The sequence below is a fragment of the Vicugna pacos genome, chromosome 35, assembly GCF_048564905.1.
Source record: "Vicugna pacos chromosome 35, VicPac4, whole genome shotgun sequence".
In the NCBI taxonomy this organism is placed as follows: domain Eukaryota; kingdom Metazoa; phylum Chordata; class Mammalia; order Artiodactyla; family Camelidae; genus Vicugna; species Vicugna pacos.
Window position 1 is genome coordinate 17,750,544 of NC_133021.1, and position 25,123 is coordinate 17,775,666.

Genomic DNA, 25,123 nt, shown 5'->3' on the forward strand with positions numbered 1-25,123 from the left:
CGGGCTTTTGCAGGCTAACCTAGAAACCATGACTATTTGTGATATTGAGCTTGAGAGAAACTGCATTCATGTTTCTATGGCACCTATTTTACAATAACAATGAACATGTGGAAATCAAGAAACATAATGCCTTTTACAATCATTACAAAAATATTTAGATGTAAGCCTAATGAAACATATACAGGATCCATATGCTGAAAATCATAAAGTGCTGATAAGAGACATCCAAGGAGACCTAAATAAACAAATAGATATACAGTGCTCACGAGCTGAATGAGTCAACATAGCATAGACGTCAGTTCTCTCCAGAACGATCCACAGACTTAATGCAATTCCTATCAACATGCCAGGTAGGATTTTTGGTAGATAAAGACAAGCTTATTTTAAAATTTATAGGCAGAGGTACAGGCCTTAGAAGAGCTAAAACAATCTTGAAAAAGAAGAATAAAGGGAGAGTAATCAATCTATCCCATATTAAGGCTGATTTTATAGCTATAATAATGGTATAATACAGAGAACCCCAAAACAGACCATACAAATAGACCCAATTGATTTTTGACACAAAGTGCCATTTCAACAAGTGGTGCTGGAACAAATGGAGGGGCATAGATCAAAACCATCCCCCCAAATAAACAAACCAAAAAAACCCCCAAAACCCTTAGATCTATTCCTTACACCCTGTACAAATTTTAATCAAAATGGATCATGAAGTCAAGTGTAAAATATAAAACTATGATACTTTTAGAAAAAAGGAGAAAATCTTCAGGATCTAGACAAAGAATTCTTATACTTGACACAAAAAGCATGACTTATACAAGGGAAAAATGACAAATTAGACTCATCAAAAGGTAAAACTTCTGCTTTGCAACAGACCATGCTGAGGATGAAAAGACATGCTAGGGAGTGGGAGAAAATATTTGCAAGTCACGTAACTGAAAAAGGATACATCTATAGACCATAGAAAGAACTCTCAAACTCCAACAGCAAAAACCCCCAAACAGTTCAATTAAAAAATGGGTAAAAGACATGAAGAGACATTTCCCCTAAGTAATAAGAAAGGCAGATGGCAAATAAGCACAAGAAGAGACGCTCAACATCCTTAGCCTTTAGAGAAATGCAAATTAACACAGCCATGAGCTAGCCCTACAATCTCTCCGAATGGCAAAACTGAAAAATAGTGACCACACTGAACGCTGGCAAGGAGAACCTGGATCGCACATTGCTGGTAGGAATATAAAGCAGCACAGTTACTCTGGGAAGGAGTTTGGCAGTTTCTTCAAAAACTAAACCTGCCAAGCCAAGCTACCACATGGCCCAGCAATTGTACTCCTGGACACCTATTCCAGAGAAATGGAAACTTATTTTCATACAAAATCCTGAATACAAATGTTCACAGTAGCTTTATTCACAATAGCTCAAACCTGGAAACAACCCAGACGTCTTCAGTGGATGAATAGTTAAATTAATCATGGTGAACTTAGACCGTGGATGACTACCCAGCAATAAAATGGGACCATATATTGATACAGGCAGCAACCTGGATGAATATCCAGGGAATTATGCTGAGTCAGAGAATGCCAATCCCAAAAGCTTAGACGCCACATGATTGCACTTGTACACCACTCTCTGAAAGATAACACTGCAGACATGTAAGACGCACCAGAGGTTAGACATGGAGGTGAAGTGGCTGTAAGAAGGCTGCACGAGGAACCCCTGTTACAGAACTCTTCCGCTGATGGTGTCCATGCCGACATCTAGTTAGTCCTGCAAGATGTTACCACTGGGGGAGAATGGGTGAAAGGTATACAGGCTCCCTCTCTTTAATATTTCTTACAACTGCATTTGAATCTATAATTATCCCAAATTATATCTCAAAATTAAAAGTTTAAACATTAAAAAAAAAAATCGACCTCAAGTGAAACTTCCAAATGCAATTCCATTTGTAACTGGGTCACTTAACTGTGACTGTACTTTGAGTAAATCTGCGTAGATTTGCCTGTCCTTGCATCTTAAGAAATTCAAATTGGAACTGCTTCTTTTTCCCTACAAGGAGGGAAGTCATGGCTCCAAAGGAAAATATTTGATACCAAATAAAAAATGGAAAGTACTGTTTTCCAATTAAACATGTTTACTTGGCAGGTTGTCTGGATACTGAAAAGAGCATCTCTGATACCTGAGGCCTATCTAATAATAGAACAGGATCCCACCCCTGAATTTTCAGAAGTTCAGTTCACTGTCTAACATGATAAGTTTTCAAACCCTGATCAGTATCCGAGAAACAAGAAAATAACTCTTTAGAGAGGGAGGAGACTGGATCATCTTGAAGTTTAATCCTACTACAAGTACCATAGAAAGCAGATTTTTAAATTCTAGATTTCTGTAATCTTGGAGGGCTCATTCTTGAAAATAAAAGGACAAGATCAAAGAAAGTTCAGCTTTCGCAGTGGCAGAAGGGGTCGACTGAGGATGCTTCAGTGCCCTGTATCCTCTCAGATGCCATAACATAAAACTTAGATCCTAACATCCTGAACTGACCCTCCTGAGGGTCAGACTTACACTGGACTGTCATGTTAGAAAGGATCAGCCTGGGGAGCAGCACGCCACACACAGGTGAGATGCAGTTTCTCTTCAGTTCCCTGAAGGAGAGCGACTCAAGTCCAGTGACACCTCAGTTCCAGCCTCTCCCATCCCTGCGCCCAAGTCCCACCAGCCCACCTCCTCCTCCAGGCAGGTGCCCACCTTACTTCTCTCTTCCTCACCACCAATCTTCCACGACCACTGCCTCCTCCCCCCAGTCCCCTTTGGGCCCTCATCAGTTTTCCAGTGGGATCCCAGCTCCCTCCAATCCCCAGGAATGGCTCCGCCAACAACGGACTCTCCCAGTGAACTTGGCCTCTCCGTGGCGGCTGACACTTTCTGGCCACGCCCACTGTCATGAAGCCTTCCTGTCTACCTCTCCCAGGGTGACTTCTGCTACACTTGTGGCAGAATTCAGGAAGGCACTGATTCTCCAGAGTTCAGAAAACCAGGATCTCTCACAGGAACATGAAACCCGGACAAACAATATGACATTCCTCCTCTCCCACCGTGATTTTTGCTCCCGTTTTCCTGACTGACCACAGCCTCTCCACCAGCCCCTCCTCGCTGGAGCTCACCCCTCACAACCCAGCACCACCACGTCTCGCTGTGTCTCTCTCCCACTTTCCTGTTCTTGCTCTCAACTGCCTCTTGTCAGGACAATTGCAAGCGCCTCCAAGGGCCTCCTCCACTGACCTCTCCCCGAATCCATCCTCCCCGCTCCTTCCAGAAGGCATTTTAAACACCCTTGCCCAGCCACATCCCTCCCAGTGGAAATCAGCTCCACCAGTGTTCTCAGCACGGACCTGCGCGTGCTGCCTCCCTGGGCAGCCAGTTAATTCTCATTGACGGGAGCGCCTGTGACCAACTTTTTGAATTAAATGTTCTTGAAGAGTAAATGTAAGAATCTATAAAAGTCACTGTCACCCCGCTGCATGCAGATATTCATCAGGAGCAGAGAGAAGCAGCCGAGTTACAAAGAAATAACCCAGAGATGATCTCCTGTGGACCAAGATCTGCGGTGACGGATGTTTGACTGATAGTTGTATGACGATTAGGAAGGACTTTCATGTCTGGCTTTGTTACAAACCTGACATTTGGACACACCCAGGAGGATGTGACATATATGGATGTCACGCAGCATACACGTGCTGATGACAAAGGATGGAGAATGGCTGGCCTGTTGGGTAAATTCCAAAGTCCTACTACCTCTGTGACCTGGCCCCTTCCTACCTCTTTAGTCGTACATCCCATCATCCCTGCCCCCAGGAGGCGACCGTGATGGTTGCTGTGTCCAGGTGCTCTCTCTGGTCAGAATGCCTTCCTTTCCTTGTCACTTGGAAAACCCCTGATCATCCTTTAAGACTCAGCTGACCTTATTTCTCTGATGAGCCCTTCTCTGACATGGTCTGTGATTTCCAACCTCTAGGCTGTTTGTGCTTGGAAGGCAGAGTCTCCATCAGTCTCTCTATCCACAGGACCCAGCAGCATCAGCCACTCCGCCTATGCAGTGAATGTCGGTGACACGCAGTTAATCCTCTTTTTCTCATTTTAATTCAGCAACAAGTCTCCTCTTTTTTTTTTTTTCAAGTTTGACTAATCAATTCTTAACACCACTTTGAGGTTACAAAGTGATAAGAGTGACAAGGTGGCTCCTCAGTTTATAAGCAGAAAGGAAATTAGACGGAGCCAGCTCACTCGCTTTTGGGCAGAAGCCTCCCTTTCCGGCTTTCCGTCCGTGGAGCACCTAATTCAGAGGGAAGGATGATGTCAGAGCATCAGTCACTGCCAGCACATGGAAAGCAAGGCAACAGAGCTCTCTGCCTAACTACTTCCACCTTATGAAAAGTCCAGCTGTCTCAATGGCTATGAACTTGACTATCGTCAGCGGTATGTCTTCAAGCTGCTCATTTCCAGAGGATGAAAACACGAGGCACCAGGATCTGAATTCCGTCTTAAATTCTGCTATGACAGGACCAGGCTTGGAATCATTTTCTTTTTCTTTTTCTCCATAAACTTAGGATTTTGACATCTGTGAGCAAAGAATAAGACATATCTGACAGTCTCCTAATACACCTACACTGGAACACCGCTCTGAGTCGGGGTTTGTGGCTGTCTGCACCTTGGAGAAATAACTGTTGGGTAGATTTTTAAAAAGCAAAAAAAGAGGGATATTACTTTTGGTTAACAATTATTTTTCAACCAATAAATCTCCCTCCCCCAGATAATCTAAGTCATTCAATCAATGTCTGTCTGTCTGTCTGTCTTGCTCAGAGCTTAGAGAGAACTTCACTGGCTTTGGATGACAATATTTCGAGCTCCAAGGTCACGTGTAGGTCACTGGCTTGAACAACAGAAGAGTTAGCCAACTCTTCTCTCCCAGGCTGCTGCTTCAGGAGTGATGGGTGTGGACCAGCGCTCAGCATTAACAGAACTGCTTGGCTGCATGGTCCAAATGAAATATGAGTTTGCCAGGGGTGGTGGGGGCGGGGGGCTGGACCATGTTTTATGAGTCCTGGCTTCAGGGACACAGATTCTCACATGGCTGGACTATCCTCACATTCCTGGACATCACACTCAGAGTCTTGAGAGTAATCAGAGATGTATAAAGTATGACATGCTCGATTTTGGTTGCTGCGGATCTAAAAGGATGGGATTTCTGTCAATTCATTGCTTCCCGGAACCACAGTGGTTGCTTCTCCAGAGGGAACATGAGCTTAAAGAGATACAGCTGGTGGAGTGAGGCTCTCCTCCTCCGGAGAAGAACCAGGAGGCTCTTTCCTTTCCATGCTGCGGTTGACACCGCAAAGCTCAGCACCAAAAGGGGCTCGCTTGGCTGATTCCACACACCAAAAGGGAACGTCCGTAAAAGTCACCTTCACCCTCTTCCATGTCGATATTCATCAGGAGGAGGGAAAAGCGATCCAGTTACAAATAAATACTTGGGAAATTGCACTTAACGCAGAGGCGATCTTCCGTGGACCAAGCTCTGCAGAGATGGATGTACAATGGCTCCTGCATGAAAACACGGAGTCCCTGTGATTCTCCTTGGGGATCGCCGTGTACAGGTGCAGATATGTACCATGTTACAAAAGAGAATCAGGAGCAACTTCCAGACCTCAGAGACATGCTGGGAACAGGAAGGACCTGGGAGCTGTCTTGGCATCCATGGTCTCCCAGCCTCCACAAACCCAGAAACCCCATGCAGCCTTGGTTGGAAGCCCAGTGGATGAACCCTCCAGCCCGACAGGCTTCCATTATCATGTTCATTCTCATTTTCCTCCAGAAACAATTATAAGTGATGGCAGCACACTTGCGCCAACCCACAAAAGCCTAATAAACCTGTAATAAAGTGGAACCACAGTACTGATAATCCTATAAAACTGAACCACTATGTGCTGTAGCTTAAAATGTGTCTCTGGCTCCAGCTCCCACTGGGAACCCTAAAACACAGCTCCCTGGCACGAGTGGCGACTTCTCATCCTGAGGTTTAGACAGTGACTCTTGTTTGGGGGAGCACAGGCTACAACACAGAGGAGGAGGCACCATCTGAAAATCTAAGTGGGGGACGACAGTGTTAGGGCGTGGAGTCAACCATGGAGGGGCACGGTGGGTGGGGGGCTGAGTTCAGGAGGATGGGTAGTTCCTGGGGTAGGTGGACAATGCTAAGAAAACAAAAGTTCCAGAAAAGAGAGTAATGGGAAGATACAGGAATCGATTCAGTTTAGCTTTATGAAACATAAACTTCATTTTCCGATATTTCTCTTTTCACAGCTTCCGGTGTAAACTTGGTCTCAGTCCAGAGACCAAAAAATTGCTGGTCTAGACTGACTCCTCTGGTCCCATTTGGGTTTAAAAAAAAAAAAAACTGAGATTCTGTGATTCTGAGGCAAAGCATTGTGTCATGGTCACCAAAAACCATGGAGATAATTAAGAGAAAGAAAAGAAAGAAATGAGGGTGTAATAAAGAATTGAGAGAAAATGAATATGTGTATGTATGTGCATGACTGGGACATGATTCTGTACACCAGAAATTGACACAGTGTAAATGACTATACTTGAGTTAAAAGAAAAAGAATGGAGGGGGATTCAAGGAGAGATAAAGGATGTTAACGCAAGACTTTCCGGAGCGACATATACATGTCAGACAGCAGGACAGTGAACAAAGATAAAAATACTCGATCACACCTCAGCTCCCTTGAATGGAGACTCCATTTAGAGCAGGCAATCCCTGCAGAGACCTGAAGTCCTCTGTTGGACCTGTTACAGCAGAGTGGACCGCTTACTGGCATCTGTGAGGAATTCCCTTCAGAGGGTCTGCTAAAAATGCCTGGGAGCCTCATGAGTGGGATGGAGAGCGTGGGTCACGTCAGAGGGAAGAGAGGAAGTCTATCAGCTAATACGTCCTCAAGGACTACGCTTACTCGGGCCTTCTTTCAGGTTCCCCTAAGTCCTGGCACGCCTTTCTCCAGCCCACATTCCAGCCCAGCGCCACGGCCCTGAGCATGTGAATTCCGTGAGGATGGAGGTGTTCGCCTGTTTTGTGTACTGTTGCTCATCTCCAGGGCCCAGAAGAGTGTCTAGGGCGTAGTAAGTGCTCACTGAATATTTGTTGAAGGCCAGCAATGAATAATAGCTATTTTATAGGGAGAGCACCAAACACAAGAGTATTTTTAAAGTCAAGTGTTTTCCTGACCCCTCACTGCTTCCTCTGACCCCACGGCCTGTGGCCATGCTCCCTGCTGGTTTGGGGTGAACCATTCCACCAGCCTGAATCAGTTTACCTCCTTTCCAAATACCTCTTTGGGGAAGGTTTTCCTCACTAGGCAGTGCCTGATTTCAATAAAGGGCTCCCCTGCAAAACCCTGTGTGCATTCTGATCTTTTAACATCCCTCATGCAAATCCCCGGCACCCAGGCCAGCACAGGGAGGCCCTGTGCACGGGCCTTTGTGGTCAGCTAATTGCGTGGTGAGCCCCGAAGGCAGGATCACTTTCCAGAGTCAGACTCAGAACAGGTCCTCCCTCAATGTTTTCTGACGATGGCCAAGTGGGCAAACTCAGGACTTTCTCCCCAGAAACAAGATACCACTTTCTAGACCAACAAGTATTAATTCAAATCCCTGATGGGCCAGGATCTGAAAATTACAGCCATCTATCTAATCGTGTAGAGGACAGAGTATGAATCATCATTACACGGTCTGACAAAGAGCAAAGTGATTAATCCCAGGCTGCACAGAGGCGGAGGGCCATGGCCATGGCTCCCCGGGGCTCTGAACCAAACAGTGGGACCCACCCTGCCAACATCAGACAGGCAACATCATGGTTTTTATCCCAGTGGGGGGGAAGCCAGGAACAACAGGGCCGTGTTCTCAGGACAACACTGCAAAGCTCTTTATTCTTGGGATAATTCTGTGACCAATGGGGCCAGAGGAGCGGGGCTCAGGGGCTCAAAATTTTATCTGATCTGTCTCCTGGCTCTGCTGTAAACTGCTAAAGCTCTGAGGCTTACTTCTCAGTAGGAACTGGGAGGGTTACAGAACAACAGCATCTCAGAAAGTGACCAGAAACCCCAATCTTCTCCAGGGGAAAACAAAAGGATACGCACAGGACGAGCAGGGCCAGGGGCACCACCACCACCCAGGCTGCGCTCCTACCCGCGGCACAGAGCGCACCGCTCGGCAAGGGCGCCCCGACCTTCTCCTGAAACGCAAAGAGAACCCCGAAGCTCCCCATCTCCCATCAGGAAACCACAGGCCCCGTGCCCTGGGAAAGTTGGTCAGGGCGCCCTGAGCCATCCCTCGGCTGTATTTTTTTCCTTTTTCTTTTGCACAGCTGTGTTCAATTTTCTGTCCTTGGGGTTTTTAAAGGAACATTTATTCTAAGGCCAGGATTCTCAAGTTTTACGGTTACACAACTCCCTCCCAGGGCCAAAGAATGTCTGAAAAGCCTACACCCGGCAAAGAGAGCGAGAGTCTCCAAACGGAAGTGACATACAAAGTTAAGACTCGTTCCAGGTTATATGCAACTTTTTACCTGGTTGTGCTGTACCTTCCATTTGCCCTTCAAGATGTCTGCTGCCTGTTTTTCATGGAAATAAAAGTGGGGTGTGTGCGTGTGTCTGTGTGTGTTTGGGAGCAGGTAAGGAACCAAGAAGTCCAAGGGTGTATTTTGTTTTCTTCCATGGTTACTGTTTCCTGTTCAATGGTAAATTTTATTCAAAATAAGGCCTCCATCTTAAATTGGATGGAATGAAAGATCACAAAGGAAGATTCCTTTAGAAATGTCATGTGCTTTTTTTTTCCTACTTAGAGAGCCAGACAGTACTAGGTTCTCGGGAGTAAACAGCAGTTCAAAAAAAAAATACCCTAGATTTTTACTTAAATAGTCAAATGAGCGACATTTTTAGTTGAAATGCTCTAAGTTCATGATCAACATCCCAAAAGCACACCCCCCAACAAAAAGAGCAAGAGGCCCCCATCAGCCCATGAAATGCTAACCAGGTTTCTAAATGCAGCCAAATGGAGCTATTTCGGAAAATCCAGAAGTCCCTTACCTGCCCCCTTCCCTTCCTCTCTCCTCCTGTCTCCTAGACGCCCACATCTCAGAGAAATCTGCCAGAAGCCTCCAACTATCCCGATTTATGAATATCAATCACTTTGTTTGCCCCGGGCATCTCCCAAAGGCCAGCCGCCGGCTTCATGCACAGCCCTCTGATCTGACAGACAAAGCGAAGTTCAGGCCTTGGGGCCTGGGGCCTGCGGCTCAGCGCGCACCACCCACACGAGATGCCTGGCTACAACCCAAGACAAACAAGACAAGTTTGAGAAACAAAGTAATTTGCACAGATTCACCCTGGAGCTGAGAAAACTGAATCTGGGCTCCTCCGTGGAGGGCTCTGAAATGCTGTCAGGAGCCACCTGCTACGCACGGGCCAGTTCTCTGAAAACAATTAGAAGATGCTGTAAACTCACCTTGAGATGTGGTCATGACGAGAGACCAAGGCGGGCTTCGCTCCAGGAGCCCTCGTGAGCAGCGCATGCCAAACCTTTCTCTTTCCGACACTTTCCTCTTGCTCTTTTAAGACCAAGCTATCAGAAGTGCCCTTTAGCACAGCCTCAGAGCCCAAGTAACAGGTTAAGGTTCAAATGATTCCTCCCAGATAACCACACTCTAATTCTCCCATGATTGGAAGTTGCCAGAAGTCAGTGAAAAGTCTCTAAACCTAGGACAGCTGGAAAAAGCAGATCTGGAGTCAGGGTTGCTTTTAAGCCAATGATTTCCTCCTGGGCAAGAGTCTAGCTTCTAATCAAGCAGGACACCCTTCCAGCAGTGTTTACTCATAGTAACAATTGAGAAACCCTGTGGATCCGCGCTCTGGAATAAAGATGTTTCTTTCACAATAAGAACGCTGTCATGAAAGTGACACTGAAAAAATCGTCCCTCAAAACCCTCAAAAACATGTACAAGGAAATACAACCAGACAACAATAACCACATAAAAATAATTTTTTAAACCACACAAACAAGAAAAAATAAACCCTCACAAGGAGGCTTGAAGCAGGGCTTGAAAAACCAGGATGTTTCCTAATATCAAGCCACGCCAGTTAGAAAACACGGGGTTTGAAAACTAAGTTTGATGACAGGAAACTTATATTCCAGAGTGTGGTTCAGCAGAACCCCGAGAAGCAGCGGCTTAATGGCCCCGACTCTCCTTCATCCCCCTGCATCCACTCCAACCTGGAGTCCCCACTGCTGCCCTGCTCTCGTCAAGGTCACGGACAGCATCCACCTTGGCGATTCCAGTGGGCGCTTCCGGCTCAGGGACCCCACCCTCCGCACTTCCTTTCTCCCTGGCCGGCTGCCTCTTAGATTTCCTTATCCTCTGTCCGCCTCCTCTGGAGTCTCCTTAAACTCTCCCTCTGTTTTCATCCCTTCCTAGCAATTGACCTATTACCTAAATTTTATCTCTGGTCAGAATTGCTCCTGAGTTCCAGACTCGCATTCAAACTGTCTAACTTAAGCCCTCTACTTGGATATTTCACAGGGACCTCAAACTTAAGACGTCTGCAGCAGAACTCTGGAGTCTCAAAGCTGGCCCTCATTAAAAATAAACAAATGAAACAGAAGAGAAAAACAAAACAAAACCAAGAAAACCCTCCTCCCCCAGTCTTTCCTCTCCTTCTCAGAAGTTCCCGAAATTGAAGAGCCATTTTTCATGCCTCCCTTGTCCTCACTCACCATATCTCATCTGTCACCAAGTGCTGACACTTACACCTCTGAGAAACACCCTTTTTTCTTACATACAACAGCCTTATGGACATGTAATTCATATACCATACAATTCACCAATTGAAAGTGTACAAGTCAATGGTTTTTAGTATATTCGCGGAGTTGTATGACCATTATCGAATCCACTTTAGACATTTTCAGCACCCCCAAAGGAAACCACTGCCCATTAGCAGTCACTCTCAATTTCCCCTAAACAATCCAGTCCTAGGCAACCATTAACCTATTTTCTGTCTCTACAGATTTGCCTGTTTTGGAAATTTCATATAAATGGAATCATATGATGGTCTGTCGTGTCTGGTTTCTTTCACTTAGTGTATTTCCAGAATTCACCTAGTTGTAAGATCTATCGGTCCTCCGTTCCCCTGTGTAGTCAGATCATATCCTGTCATGTGAATACACAACATTCACCAGTGAACATATTTGTTCACTTTGTGATTATTCCCATTCTTTGGCAACTGTGACTGATACTGCTGTGAATATTCTGTTTTGGTGCAGAGATGTGTTTTCATTTCTCTTGGGTACATACATCGAGGAGTGGATAGGCCAGGCCATAAGGCAGACTCTGTGTTTCACTGTTAGGAACTGCCGGACTGTTTCCCGAAGCAGCTGCTTGGGGAAGATTCTGCATTCCTACCAGCAGTGTATGAGAGCTCTAGCTTCTCCACAGCCTCACCGACACTTGTCACTGTCTGTCTTTCATGGAGGGTATGAAGTGGGATCTCACTGTGGTTTTGATTTCTCTTTCCCTGATGATGAGTGGTGTGGACAATCTTCTCATGTGCCTACTGGCCATTTGCACATCTTCTTTGCCTATTTCAGATCTTCATCTAGCTTTGAATCAGGTTATCTTTTTCTTACCGAGTTGGAAGAGTTCTTACATATTCTAGATCAAGTCTGTTATCAGTTAACATGATTTGCAAATATTTTCTCTCATTCTATGTCTCTTTGCTCTCTTGATGGTGTCTTTTTATTTTTGTAATATTTTTTGAAGAGTGATTTATTTATTTATTTAGAGTTGTTTTTTTTTTTTTTGAGGGGCAGGTAATTAAGTTTATTTTTGGAGGCGGTACTGGGGATCTAACCTAGGACCTTGTGCACGCTAAGCGTGCACTCTACCACTTGAGCTATCCCCCCATGACAGTGTGTTTTAATACACAAAAGCTTTTCATTCTGTTCAAGTCTGATTTATCTATTTCTCTTTCGTGACTTGTGCCTTCAGTGCTACATCTTAAAAAATCACTGTTTAACCCAAGATCATGAAGATTAACACCCATGTTGTCTTCTAAGAATGTTACAGTTTTAGCTCTTACGTTTATGCCTTTGATCCACTTTGAGTTAATTTTTAAGGTGGGTTCCAGCTTCATTCTTTTGCCTGTTGACAGCCAGTTGTCCTAGACCATTTATGAACAGAATTACTTTCCAATGACCTGTCTCAGCATATCTGTCAAAAAATCAATTACCATAAATGTATGGGTTTATTTCTGGTCTATCAGTTCTATTCCAAAAATCTGTATGTCTATCCTTACGCCAGAACCACACTGTCTTGATGGCTGTAGCTTTGTATTAAGTTTTGAAGTCAGGAAGGGTAAGTCTTCCAATTCTGCCCCCTTTCAAGATTGTTTTGGCTATTCTGGGGCCCTTAAATTTCTATATGAATTTTAGGGTCAGCTTGTCAATTTCTGCAAAGACTCCATCTGATTTTGATGGAGATTACACTGAATCTATGAATCAAATTAGGGAGCACTGCCATTTTAATGATAGTAAGACTTCTGATTCATGAACATGGGAGATGTTTTTCCATTTACTTAGATTTTCTTTAATTTCTTTCAACCATGATTTGTAGTTAAAACTATTACATTTATTCCTGAGTACAGGCATACCTTGATTGTTTGTACTTCACCTTATTGCACTTTGCAGATATTGCATCATTTACAAAATGAAGGTTTGTGGCAACCCTGCGTTGAGCAAGTCTGTCGGCATCATTTTTCCAACGACATTTGCTCACTTTGCGTCTCTGTCACATTTTGATAATTCTCACAATGCTTCAGACTTTTCCGTTATTGTTACACTTGCTACTGTGATCTGTGATCAGTGGTCCTTAATGTTGTCAGTGCAAAAAGGTCATAGTATTATGACTTGCTGAAGGCTCGGATGACGGTTAGCATTTTTTAGCAATAAAGTGTTTAATTAAGGCTTGTATGTTGCTTTTTTAGACCTAATGCTACTGCACACTTAATAGACCACGTTAACAGGGTAAACATCACTTTCATGTGCACTGGGAACCCAAAATATTTGTGTGGCTCACTTCACCGTGATATTCACTTCATTGTGGGGTCTGGGTCAGAACCCGGAGTATCTCTGAGGTAAGGCTTGCATTTTACTTTTTTTTCATGGTTATTGTAAAAGGAATTATTTTCTTAATTTCATTTCAGATGGTTCCTTATAAGTGTATTAGCACTGGAGCTGATTTTTGTATCCTGATCTTGTATCCTGCAACCTTTCTGAACGTGCCTGTGAGTTCTAACAGTTTAGTGGATTCCTTAGGGCTTTCCACACCCAAGATCACGTCATCTGCAAACAGAGACAGTTTCACTTCTTTCTTTCCAATCCAGTGGGGGGAAAGCTTTCAGTCCTTCACAATTAAGTCTGATGTTACTAGCTGTGGGGTTTTTACAGATGCCCTTTTTAGGTTATGGACGTTCCCTTCGATTCCTAGTTTGTTGTTGTTGTCTAGTTGTTTTGTTTTGTTTTTTAATATTAAAGAAGTGTTGAAACTTGTCAAATGCTTTCTCTGCATGAGACACGCCCTTTTGCCCTTGCACTTCCCCCTGTGGACTGTCCCTGCACGCCCCCCATAGCAGTTCTCACCTTTACATGTCTCTACTGCAGGGCAGTCCTGGATCATCCTACTCAAATGTCCCCAGCCACCACTCTCTCCTCCCCAGTCAGTTATCACATACCCTTCCAAAGCACTCAGCCATTTTATTATATGCACAAATTTTGATAAATTTGCATCAGGGTTAGTATTTGCCAGCATTTTAATCCTCGTGGCAACCTTACTTGGTAGATGACATTACCACCATTGTATAGATGTCAAGGTTGAAAGAGAAACCAAGTTCTTGCTCAAGGTCGTGCAGGTTGTAGGTGGCAGACTCAGGACTCACACCCAGGTCCCCAGCTCCTGAGCCCGCTCTCTCAAACATCTGCTAGCGTGCCTCCCAATGAGTGCTCTCACTAGCGTCCTACCTTGTTCTCTATCTTTACACAAGCACTGCCAAGCTCACTTACTGCTGTATTTTTAGCATCTAACACTGAGCACAGCAGGTGTTAACAAGTACTTGGTGAGTAAATGGAACCTGGTCTTAGCATGGCCCATAGGAAGAGGTCCACGGGACTCTGGTGAACACTGCCCACTGTGCACGCCACAGAGAGTCACAGAGGCTCCCCCGTTTTTGAGATCCTTCAGTAAAGAAGGTTGTCTCACTTGAATCCAATGTTTATAAGACTCACGGGAGCACAAAACCAATCTCTGCCATTAACAGTGTAGAGAGGTGTGTTCCGGGGATCCTGCAAATGTTTGGGATCCATAAATTATCACAGAGGTACCTTTAATTTTCTCAGAGCTCTGGCTTGTTGAATGTCATTCAAACAAATTCGCCCTTCACAATGTCCTTTGACCTTTACTCAGAATGCAGGCAAAATCAATGACGTGTCAACCACAAAACATTCACATTTCTCTCTTCTTACTGTAACGCTGCTGTTTAAATCATGGCTTCAGATGGAGAGTGACTCCAAGATCTTCCCATCTCAGCTCTCCCAGGCTTCCAGGTCCCCCACCTGAACTCTTCCTGCATAAAGGGAAAGAAAAATTTCTGCTTTGAAATCTAAGAAAGAAATCAGCAAACAAAATAAGACAATCACATGTATGAGCAGAGCCAGACCTGCTGCGGGGATTAATTTTCTGCTTCTAAAGAGCTTTCTTCCTTCCAATTATTCACGAACACTGGCAACTACAAATTATAGGCAGTGGTTAGAGTATCTTCTTAAACACCTTATAAAAAATACTCAATTAAAAAATACATTTTTTTGCCCTTCATTGTAAACTCAATGAATTGAGTCATTCCTATATAACAGTCCTCCAAAGCTCTAATTTTTCTGTGGCAATGAAATTTTACATTTGGTCTAAAGGCAAGAGCTACCCTGAGCACATATGAGGCCTTCCAAAACACAAAATTACATCGGACCCAAATAAGGGGCTTTGGGAAAGAAGCCTTGTAACAAAGTAAGAGTTAAGAAGCCAGAGAATAGTTGAAACTCCTCAAAGAGCTGGATACATCTAACCAGAGGGAGATGGCAAAGGCCCTGGTCGTTAAAAGCAGAGAGACAGCAGATAAGGAAGTTAAGAGACTACAGTAACCGTCTAGGGCAGCCGGAGTGAGGGACTGGGCTGGAACTTGGTCCACGCCATTAATTCCAGGCAGAGAAAATCTTCAACGTTCATTTTCCTCAAAGGCTGGGGAAAGAGGGAACACCCTACCCGCACTGGAAGCACCACAGAGTAGGGCTAAGAGAAACATCCTTCCCTGCCTGGTTTTCCTAACTGCGTGCAATGTGCATCCAGGCTGACTTGCGCGGTGATACGCTCGTTCCTGACACTCAGAAGGCCGGCCGCCTGTGGCACCCCGATGACTCAGCCCGGGAGAGGGGCCCCCCAGGCACAGGCAGGGCTCCAGCCCTGAGATCCCAGACGGAAGCAGGGAACAGAAGCAGGTCTGGTAGTTGGTTGGTGGTTAGTTGGTCAGTGGCTAAGACACAGAGGCTTTGGGAAGTCTCTTGTTTTAGGACCTAATGAGGCAACTCCCCCACCCCTCCCCCACCACACCCCACCCCTCCCCCACCCCTCCCCCACCACACCCCACCCACCCCTCACCCACCACATCCCCACCCCGCCATGTCTGTTCAGCACTTTCTTGTATTATCTTTTGAAGACGTCACCTAAGGAAAGAGGCCAGTCAAGCACAGAAGGCCTGAACTGGACAGCAGCCAAGGACATGCCAGCACCATAAAGGGCAGAGCTGGAGTCAGTATGCAGTTTGGGGAAGCACATGGCAGGCATAGGGTCAGAGCCTCCTACCTGGTGTAGAAAGAATGGGGGTTTGTCTCCAGAAACCCAGACTGAGGCAACCAACAAGGAAATGAGCCTGTGGTGATGAGGGGGGTGGGGTTGGCGGAGGTGTGGGGGGGTGGTAAGTCAACCGTGAGAAATTCCCACAAGGCAAAAAAAAAAAACAAAACAAAACAGTCACCAGTGCTTGGTGAACTTCAGACAGGTGTGAACTCATGACCTGAAGCCACAAAGATGGTTGCGGTAAACACAGACGAAACATGGGGTTTAAGGAGAGAGGGTTTTTGTGCCCCCCCAAAATATTTTCTTTCCTCCTCCACAAATCTATTTATTACTGAAAAGCTCTGGAGTTTTGGGAGCTGGGCTGGACTCATGTCAGCCTCTCTTTCCTGAGACTCTTCCTCTATATACTAAGCTGGGGAGGATGTACCTGCTTTAGGAAGGAGACCCTCTTTCCAGACTGGCTATAGAGGAAGGAAAAATAAAATTATTCAAAAAGAAAAAAGCCGAAGAAAACCAAAAGAAGCCAAGAGGCAGGGGCTGGAGAGGAAATCCTCATCTCCCTCTCTTCTTAGAGATCATAGCTCTCTGTCCTTGGCCCGTCCCTCCAGCATCCTCTAGCGCAGGGGTTCCCAAACTTGAGTGTGCAGAGGGAACCCCTTGGGATTCCACAACCACGACCCAAGAAAGAAAATCTGCAGTGGAGCACATGAGCCCAAAGACCAAGGAGCTTGAAAGGCCTGAATCTGAAATGCTTTAGTTCTAAGGACCTGGTTTGTCCAAAGACAAAGGAAAACCTCAGCCACGAGACAATAAAACTTCAGAATATCATCTCTGACAGGGAAACAAAACAACAAATCTGCCTCCATGCCCTCAAGATCACTTGGGAAAGACAAAAGAGCAAGACCACCATCAGGAAAGGGTTCAGGCTAAGGGAGAGGTTGAAGTTTAATTAAACGAGAGGGAAAAAACTCCAGAGGAGATGGGGCACTGGGGGTGGAGGATCATCAGTGCGGTTTTAGAGCAGCCGGAAGAGGCACTCAGCTCCACGTCAGACCCAGAGGTCCCGTCCAGGCTCTTTAGGGCTCACTCCACCCTTCTAAAGCACATCTTCCTGGTCAAAAATAAACTTTCACACAGATAACCAACAATACAGCACAGGGAACTCTACTCAGTATCTTGTAATAACCTATGACGGAGAAGAATCTGAAAAAGAATATATACATACATGTATATGCATGACTGAATCACTTTGCTGGACACCTGAAACTAACACGACATTTTAAATCAACTATACTTCAGTTAAAGAAAACAAGGTAAAAAATTAAATAAACTTTTGCTGGACTTTCAGGTGAGTACCTCTATGCAAAACTCTGACAGGAGAATGTCATTCTAAGTGAAGTAAGCCAGAAAGAGAAAGAAAAATACCACATGATAGCACTTATATGTGGAAATCAAAAAAAAAAATACAAATGAACTTATTTACAAAACAGAAACAGATTCACAGACATAGAAAACAAACTTATGGTTACCAGGGTGGGGAAGGAGCGGGGAAGGGATAAATTGGGAGTTCAAGATTTGCAGATACTAATTACTATATATGAAACAGACAAACAACAAGTTTCTGCTGTGCAGCACAGGGAACCATATTCAATATCTTGCAGTGGCCTATGGTGAAGAAGAACATGAGAATGAATGTATGCATGTTCCTATGTGACTGAAGCATTGTGCTGTCCACCAGAAACTGACACATTGTAAACCGACTGTACTTCAACAAAAACATATTGAAAACAAAAAACAAGAAACTCCGATAGGACCAATTGCATCTGGAGGGGAGATTATGGCCGGGAAAGGCAGACTTTTATCTTAAAGTTTCTGGAGACTTGGGCTGGACAGGAGGTGTGGTGGAGGTGCCCACGGTGAAGGCAGGTTTCAGTAAGCTGTCGTCTCACAGTACAGTTGCCCTTCGGTATCTGAAGGGGATTGGTTCTGACCTCCTTGGATACCAAAATCCTCAGATGCTCAAATCCCTTATAGAAAATGGTGTAGTATTTGCATATAATCTATGCACATCCCCCCACGTACCTTAAACCATTTCTAGATGACATATAATACCTAATACAACATACACGCTTTGTAAATAATTGTAAGTACAACGCTATGCTATGGAAATAGTTGCCTGTTTGCAGTAAATTCAAGTTTTGCTTTTGGGATCTTTCTGGAATTTTTTCCCCCGAATATTTTCAATCTGTTGGTCGAATCCAGGGACGCAGAACCTGCAGACTCGGAGGCTGACTGTACTTAACTCCCACAGTGTCAGGGGCCTCTGGGTCCAGAGTGTTTCGCAGACACTTGTCCCCCTCACCAGGCATCTGAGAGTCCCGCCTTACGGACTCCAGGAAAGAAGCGCCCCAAGACCTAACTTTCACTCCGGCTATTTTCTTACCTTAGATGCTTAGAGCAACGAAAGGAGGGTCTTAAAGACATTTTCACCAAGCCGCAGGCACTTCCTCTTCACCCCCAAACAAACCTCAAGAAACCTTTGGGATTCAGCTCAGACGCCTCCAGTTTCTAGAAGGCCTACCTGTCTGCCTCCCTTCTTGCTCAGGGTCCTTTCTCCCTCCTCAATTGTGCCAAAAACCTGGTTACAAATGACGAGTAGAAAAGTTTATTCTCAACCACCCTGGGTTGGATTAGCCACAGCAATAATAGTAATAATAATAATAATTTTTTAAAAATTAATCATTTCTATTATTTGAACATTTATAAAAGTATCTCCAAATCAGCAAAACCATGTGCCTGTTAGAGGGCGTCCACTGACGGGCACTACGCAATACCCCACAAGCATCTCCAAGGGTATGCAACAGTGTGGGGGCAGCCCCGTTCTACCAGCCCTCAGACAGGGACTTCACTATAATGGTGCCCCAAGCAAGGTGTTATGCTGCTAGCGTCCATTCCAGGACCACACAAGTTGATGGAAAAACCATTAGTAAGTGCCTGGACTGGACTGTGCAGGAGCCAAGGTTGGCGGCAAGTGAGAAATGACAGCAGGGAGGGCAAAGTGGGGGCGGGGCACCAGGGACACTGACAGCGTGGGGCTCCCTTCCAAGATCCCTGAGCTCAGTGTCGCCTTTAGAAAGAGGAAAGGATGGTTTTCAATGACACACTGAGGTTGTCAAGGCTTCACTTTAATATGGGAGAGGGGTGCTCAGACAGCTTGGACAAGGAATAAATAATACACCATTTTAAGAGTACTAACATCCATTGAAAGACAGTTGGATAAAGAAAATGTGGTATATGTATACAATGGAATACTACTCAGCCATAAAAAGAATGAAATAATGCCATTTGCAGCAACATGGATGGACCTGGAGATCGTCATATTAAGTGAAGTAAATCAGAAAGAGAAAGACAAATACCACATGATATCACTTATATGTGGAATGTTAAAAAAAAAAGACACAAATGAACTTACTTACAAAACAGAAAGACTCACAGACATAGAAAACAAACCTGTGGTTATAGGGGGATGGGAGGGGATGGAGGGATAAATTGGGAGTCTGGGATTTGCAGATACTAACTAGTATATATAAAATAGATAAACAACAAGGTGGACTACATTCAATGCCTTGTAATAGCCCATAATGATAAAGAACATGAAAAGGAATATAGATACATATATGTAACTAAATCACTATGCTGTACTCCAGAAATTAACACAACACTGTAAACTGACTACACCTCAATATTTTAAAAAGAGTGCTTACTTGTCAAGTGATTTATCAGAGACATTGTGATCTTGCACCATCATGCTTGTCCTATTTTTAAACATTAGGATCATATCCATAGAACAGTAAATATTTTCCCAAATACTGGATTTTTTCCTGAGTAAATGTTGGTAGTTTTCACTAAGTAAGGTATAGCAAATGCATTTCAAAGTACAATTTGACCGTGCCAACCTTTTCATACTTCACTTCTCTTAACCGAGAGAATTTCTTATGTAATTTTTTTTCTCTAAAATGGGACTGTGCATTGTCATAAGCTGGTGTCTGACCTTGTGTGTTTTTCGTATTTCACAGGCATGAGTCCAGCGCTCAGCAAGCAGAGGCGGACAGACTGACGGGGACCAGTGGACACAGCTCACTCCCCATGAGAGGGCTTCTGGCAGTCAGCAAGCCACCAGCTGCGCAAAGATGCTCACAGTCAAAATAGCAACTGACGTGGGGACACATGAAGGGGAGGGAGCTAAAATAAGCACACAGTCCTCCCTGGTGAGATCCAGAAGGGCCACCACCCCCCTGTCCTTGGGGACACTTTCCTCCGGGGACACGTCTCCCACTTTTTAGGTTTTCTGCTGCCATACACCCCGTCACAGCACAGGCTCTTAAAGGGCGACGCCAGGTCCTCGTGTGTCTTCAGATGCACTCCCTTCTTAAAGCCCTGGGAGGTGCTCTGCTTCACAGTTCAAAGGATGTGTGTGTTGTCCAAAATCACAAGCAGAAAAATAAAGTTAACAGGCCAAATTCTCAATATGAAGTTCTCTCGTATTATTATTTTTTTTGAGTTCTTTGGTGCCTCCAACCACTTGCCTAAGAGCAACCACAAAAATGAGTAAACAAGTAGCAAACATTGAAGAAAAACTCAGCCTGCCGTTTGACAGACAAACGTGCTTGTGATCTATGTGAATCTGATTTTATACTGTTCAGAGCATCCAAATACAGAGCTCTGTGCCCCTCAGAATTAATCTGCTGAAATCCTAATCCCCAAGGTGATGGTGTGGAGCTGGGCCTTTGGGGTGCTTAGGTCATGAGGGTGGAGCCCTTGTGATGAGATTAGTGCCCTAATAGAAGGGACAGAGAGAGCTTGCTTCTTCCCTCTGCTCTCCACCTGGGGAGGACACAGCAAGGGGGCCGTCTGCAAAGCAGGCAGTGAGTCCCAGCCAGGAAATGAACCTGCCGGCTGGCTGATCTCAGACTTCCCAGCCCCAGAACCATGAGAAATAAACGTTGATTGTGTAAGCACCCAGTCTGCGGTGTTTTGCTATAACAGTCTGAACTAAGATGTATAGTAACAGCCAACTTTTATGTTTACAAATTAAATATATATACACACATATATGAATATATATTTAACATATCTGTATATATTTATTTCTATATGTATTTATTTCTATATATTATTTAATAGCTATTTATTCAATGTCTGTGTGTGTACATACACTATATATACATACATATACACATCACATGTGCACATATACATACATATATTTGTAATTATAATAAGAAAACATACAATGGGCCAAATTGCAAAGCGGAATGCAACATTTCAACAGTTCACAGTGTGTCTCAAAGGGTCTGACTTTCTCTAAGTGTTCTTAAACCTCAACAAGCCTGAAAATTACCACATGAGAACACCTTCACGGGCAATTCCAAGAGGCACTCTAGATGTACAGCCACCACAGCAAGAAGAGGACCAAGGCCCTTCACAGCACCACGGGCCCAGGAGTGCACTGCTTCCTGCACCGGATGCACATGTGGTGGACTCAAAGCAACCACCATACCGTGACCCATCTTTGGACTCCTAAACTCAGTCGACCCTTGAAATTCAGCAACTGATGAGGGTAAATATTTTCTATCGCTCTTTGCTGGCTTTTAGGTGCACATTGTCATGAAAATAAGATGAGTATGCTACACCTGCTCTTTTCTCCCCAAGTGAACAAGAAACACCAAATTAAAAAACCTATTGAGGTGCAGCCACTGTGGGAAACAGTTCGGAGATTCCTTGAAAAATGAAAAATAGTTACTATATGATCCAGCAATCCCACTCCAGGGCACATTATCAGAGGCTCTAATTCAAAAAGACACATGCACCCCAATGTTCATAGCAGTTCTATTTATAATAGCCAAGACATGGAAGCAACCTAAATGTCCACTGACAGATGATTAGGTAAAGAATATGTGGTGTGTATATATATATATAATGGAATACTACTCAGCCATAAAAAGAATTAAACAATGTCATTTGCAGCAACATGGATGAACCTAGAGATTATCATCCTAAATCAAGCCAAAGACAAATATATGATATCACTTATACATGCAATCTAAACAAAGATACAAATGAACTTATTTACAAAACAGAAACAGACTCACAGACACAGAAAACAAACTTAATAGTTACCAAAGGGGAAAGAAGGGGGGATAAACTAGGAGTCTGGGATTAGCAGATACAAACTACTATATATAAAATAGATAAACAACAAGGACCTACTGGAGAACACAGGGAACTGTATTCAATAGCTTGTAATAACCTATAATAAAAAGGAATATAAAAAAGAATATATATACACATATATAAAACTGAATCACTGTGCTGTACACCAGAAACTAACACAACACTGTAAATCAAATGTACCTCAATTCAAGAAAAACCTATTGACATGCAAACTGTGTTTGACAAGAAATACACACACTGAAGGCTGGTGTTCACCACTGGACATACTCTATGTATCATACGTCATGACAGACAAGGGAGCAATGGGTCCTGACTGTCTCTGTTCACTGTCCCCTCCTCCGGTACCTGCTACAGAGGCAGCTCTCAAGAGCTTCAGGTATGAGGAGAGTCTTTCCAAGGCCACCACTGCCTTGTACGTGCCCCATGCCAGCAATTGTGTGTTTAGTTAAGACAATGTGGAAAGGCTGCTAGGAACTCAGCAATGCACCTCCCAGGTTTGCGTTTTGTAAGTCACAGCACTTAGGAGCATTTAAGGTAGTGCACTGGTGAGTCCCGACGCTCAGGACAGCACACCAACAGACCCCGGAGACTCCACAGGCTGGGTTCCAGGTGACCACAGCGAAGTGCGTACTGCAGTAAGGTGAGTCACACCGGGTTCCTGGTCTCCCAGCGCATATAAAAGTTACATCCTCACTACTCTGTAGCCTATTAAGTGTGCAATAGCATTATGTCTAGAAAAAACAAAATATATATCTTAAAAATATTTTATTGCTAGTGGGGAGGGTAGAGCTCAGTGGTCGAGCATGTGCTTAACATGCATGAGGTCCTGGGTTCAACCCTCAGGACTTCCGTTAAATAAATAAATAAACCTAATTGCCTCCTCCCAGAACAAAAAAAATGTTTTTTTAATATTTTATTGTTAAAAATGCAAACCATCATCTGAGTGACTTGAGCGAGCTGTAGCGGTAACAAAGATCCCTGATCACAGATCACCGTAACACATATAAGGATAATGAGAACGTTTGAAATATTGTGAGAATGATCACATGCGACACAGAGATATGAAGTGAGCAAATGCTGTTAGAAAAAAGGCACCGATAGACTTGCCCAATGTAGGGTTGCCACAAATCTTCAATTTGTAAAAACAAAAAAAACAGAAATAGTTTTCTGCAGTAAATTCCTCCACCCCCTGTGGTAACTCTAAGGGCAGGAGACAGGCAGTGTTGTGTGGCAGGTGGGAGTCCCCGAGTGTGCCCGCCGGGCCTGCCTGCTGGCTGTGTAGGCACTCAGGGGTCCCCGGGACCGCCTGCTCCAGCCCTGAGGTGTGGCCCCAAAACACAGAGGCCGCTGACTGGATCCCCGCAAAGCACAGGTCCCAGATGGGAAAGCCAAGGCAGGTCTGTTCCTTGGAGAGAGGACTTGATAAGGAAACATCAGGAGAAAGCTGCTGGACAGCTCTAAAGGAAGCCACCTTGCCTGGACGTGGGACCAAGAAGCCAGAAGAGGGAGAGACATGCCTGACAATCTTGTGCCCAAACTTCTAATCCTGACCTGGGACCAGACTGTGGTGGACTCAACCTTTGAGATGGGGGACCTGGGGGACTTCCTGACGGAGGAGGACAGCGTTGCTCGGAAGTCACAGCCTCCCCACTGAGCTTCCAAAAGTAAAAGAAACAAGCAAGTTAGACCAAAGAACTGAGGCCACTTGACATGACCTGAGCCAACACACTGAGGGTAACGTAGGGCTCGGGGAGGAGCAGCGCCTGGACATCACTGCAGGAAGGCCACCAACTCCGGTGCTCATCGTTTGTTTTTTTGGGGGGGGGATCCAGGACCACGTGCGTGCTAAGCACGTGCTCTACCCCCGAGCTATACCCTCCCCCCTCATTGGCAACTAAATTGTCATCATTCTTTGAACAGGTATCTAGTACCTGAGAGCCGTCCAAGTGTGCCAATGCACAGTAAATGCATGTTTTCAGAGTCCTGGGGGGTGAAGTTAAGTTACTAACAATTACAGCAGTGACAGACACTCCTAGAGCACTTAATATGTGCTGGGCACTGTCCTAAGGTCAGAGTCCATATTAACCACAAATCATCATGCTTCATTACTACTATCATTATCCCTATCTACAGATGGAGAGACTATGGCACAGAAAGGCTCCCAAGGGCACACAGGTGGTTACTAGCAGAGTTTGGCTCCAGAGTTCTCAGTCTTTTTTTTTTTAATATATGTACATTTTTTATTGAACCTGGGACCCCCTGTATGCTAAGCCTGCGCTCTACCACTGAGCTCTACCTCATCCTCAGAGTTCTCACTCTTAACCTCTACGCCAGGCTTCACCACTGATTAAAAAACAATGGAAAAGCTTTAAGAGAAAGAAAAGGCTTCTCGGAGATTCCGCACGTTTCCTGGTTTGTGTCCCCAAGCTAAGTCTCTATACCTTATAATAATCACGGACTTGGTTTTGTCTTCTCCACCCAGGCCAAGAAGGATCTTCACCCCGTGAAAGTCCAAACCCACCTTTATACCCCACACCCGGCAGGTGATACTTTATTGCCAGAAGAGAAATAACAGGGATCTCTCCCTAGGTCTTGGGGTAGGGCTCACCCACCTTGTACAGGGGTCCCAGGAGCCGGCTACACATGCACCAAAATCCCACTAAGGGCCATCATTGTCCTGGGGACCAGTTTAATCTAGTTTACTACAACCAAATCAAATGGATGTGTACTCAGCACCTGCTGGGTACAAGCCACGGCACTGGTGCAGAGAAGGGAAAAAAAAAAAAACAAAATTCAGACAATGGGGAAGGGTTGAAAGACTCCTAAATAAAAGTAACTTAAAGGTCCAAGTAGAAGAGACTGGAACACAAAATTGAGAGAGAACGGGAGGAAGGG

The 25,123-nt window shown here is 44.7% G+C and overlaps 1 protein-coding gene across 15 annotated transcripts in view; it reads right to left on the reverse strand.

Annotated features, from left to right (window-relative positions):
- The window catches only part of SVIL (supervillin), a 214,635-nt gene that overhangs the window by 138,289 nt on the left and 51,223 nt on the right, over positions 1-25,123 (reverse strand). For 8 of the 15 annotated variants that reach the window (XM_072955385.1, XM_072955382.1, XM_072955387.1 and 5 more), the window contains one exon: positions 14,614-14,714. Coding sequence is in view for 7 of the 15 variants with exons in the window: in XM_072955379.1 (XP_072811480.1) it covers positions 9,550-9,616 (67 nt within the window). In the remaining 8 variants the exon portion in view is untranslated. Of the gene's footprint in view, positions 1-9,549; positions 9,742-14,613; positions 14,715-25,123 lie in introns of those variants that run through there. The other 7 variants (XM_072955392.1, XM_072955396.1, XM_072955379.1 and 4 more) reach the window with 6 other exon arrangements.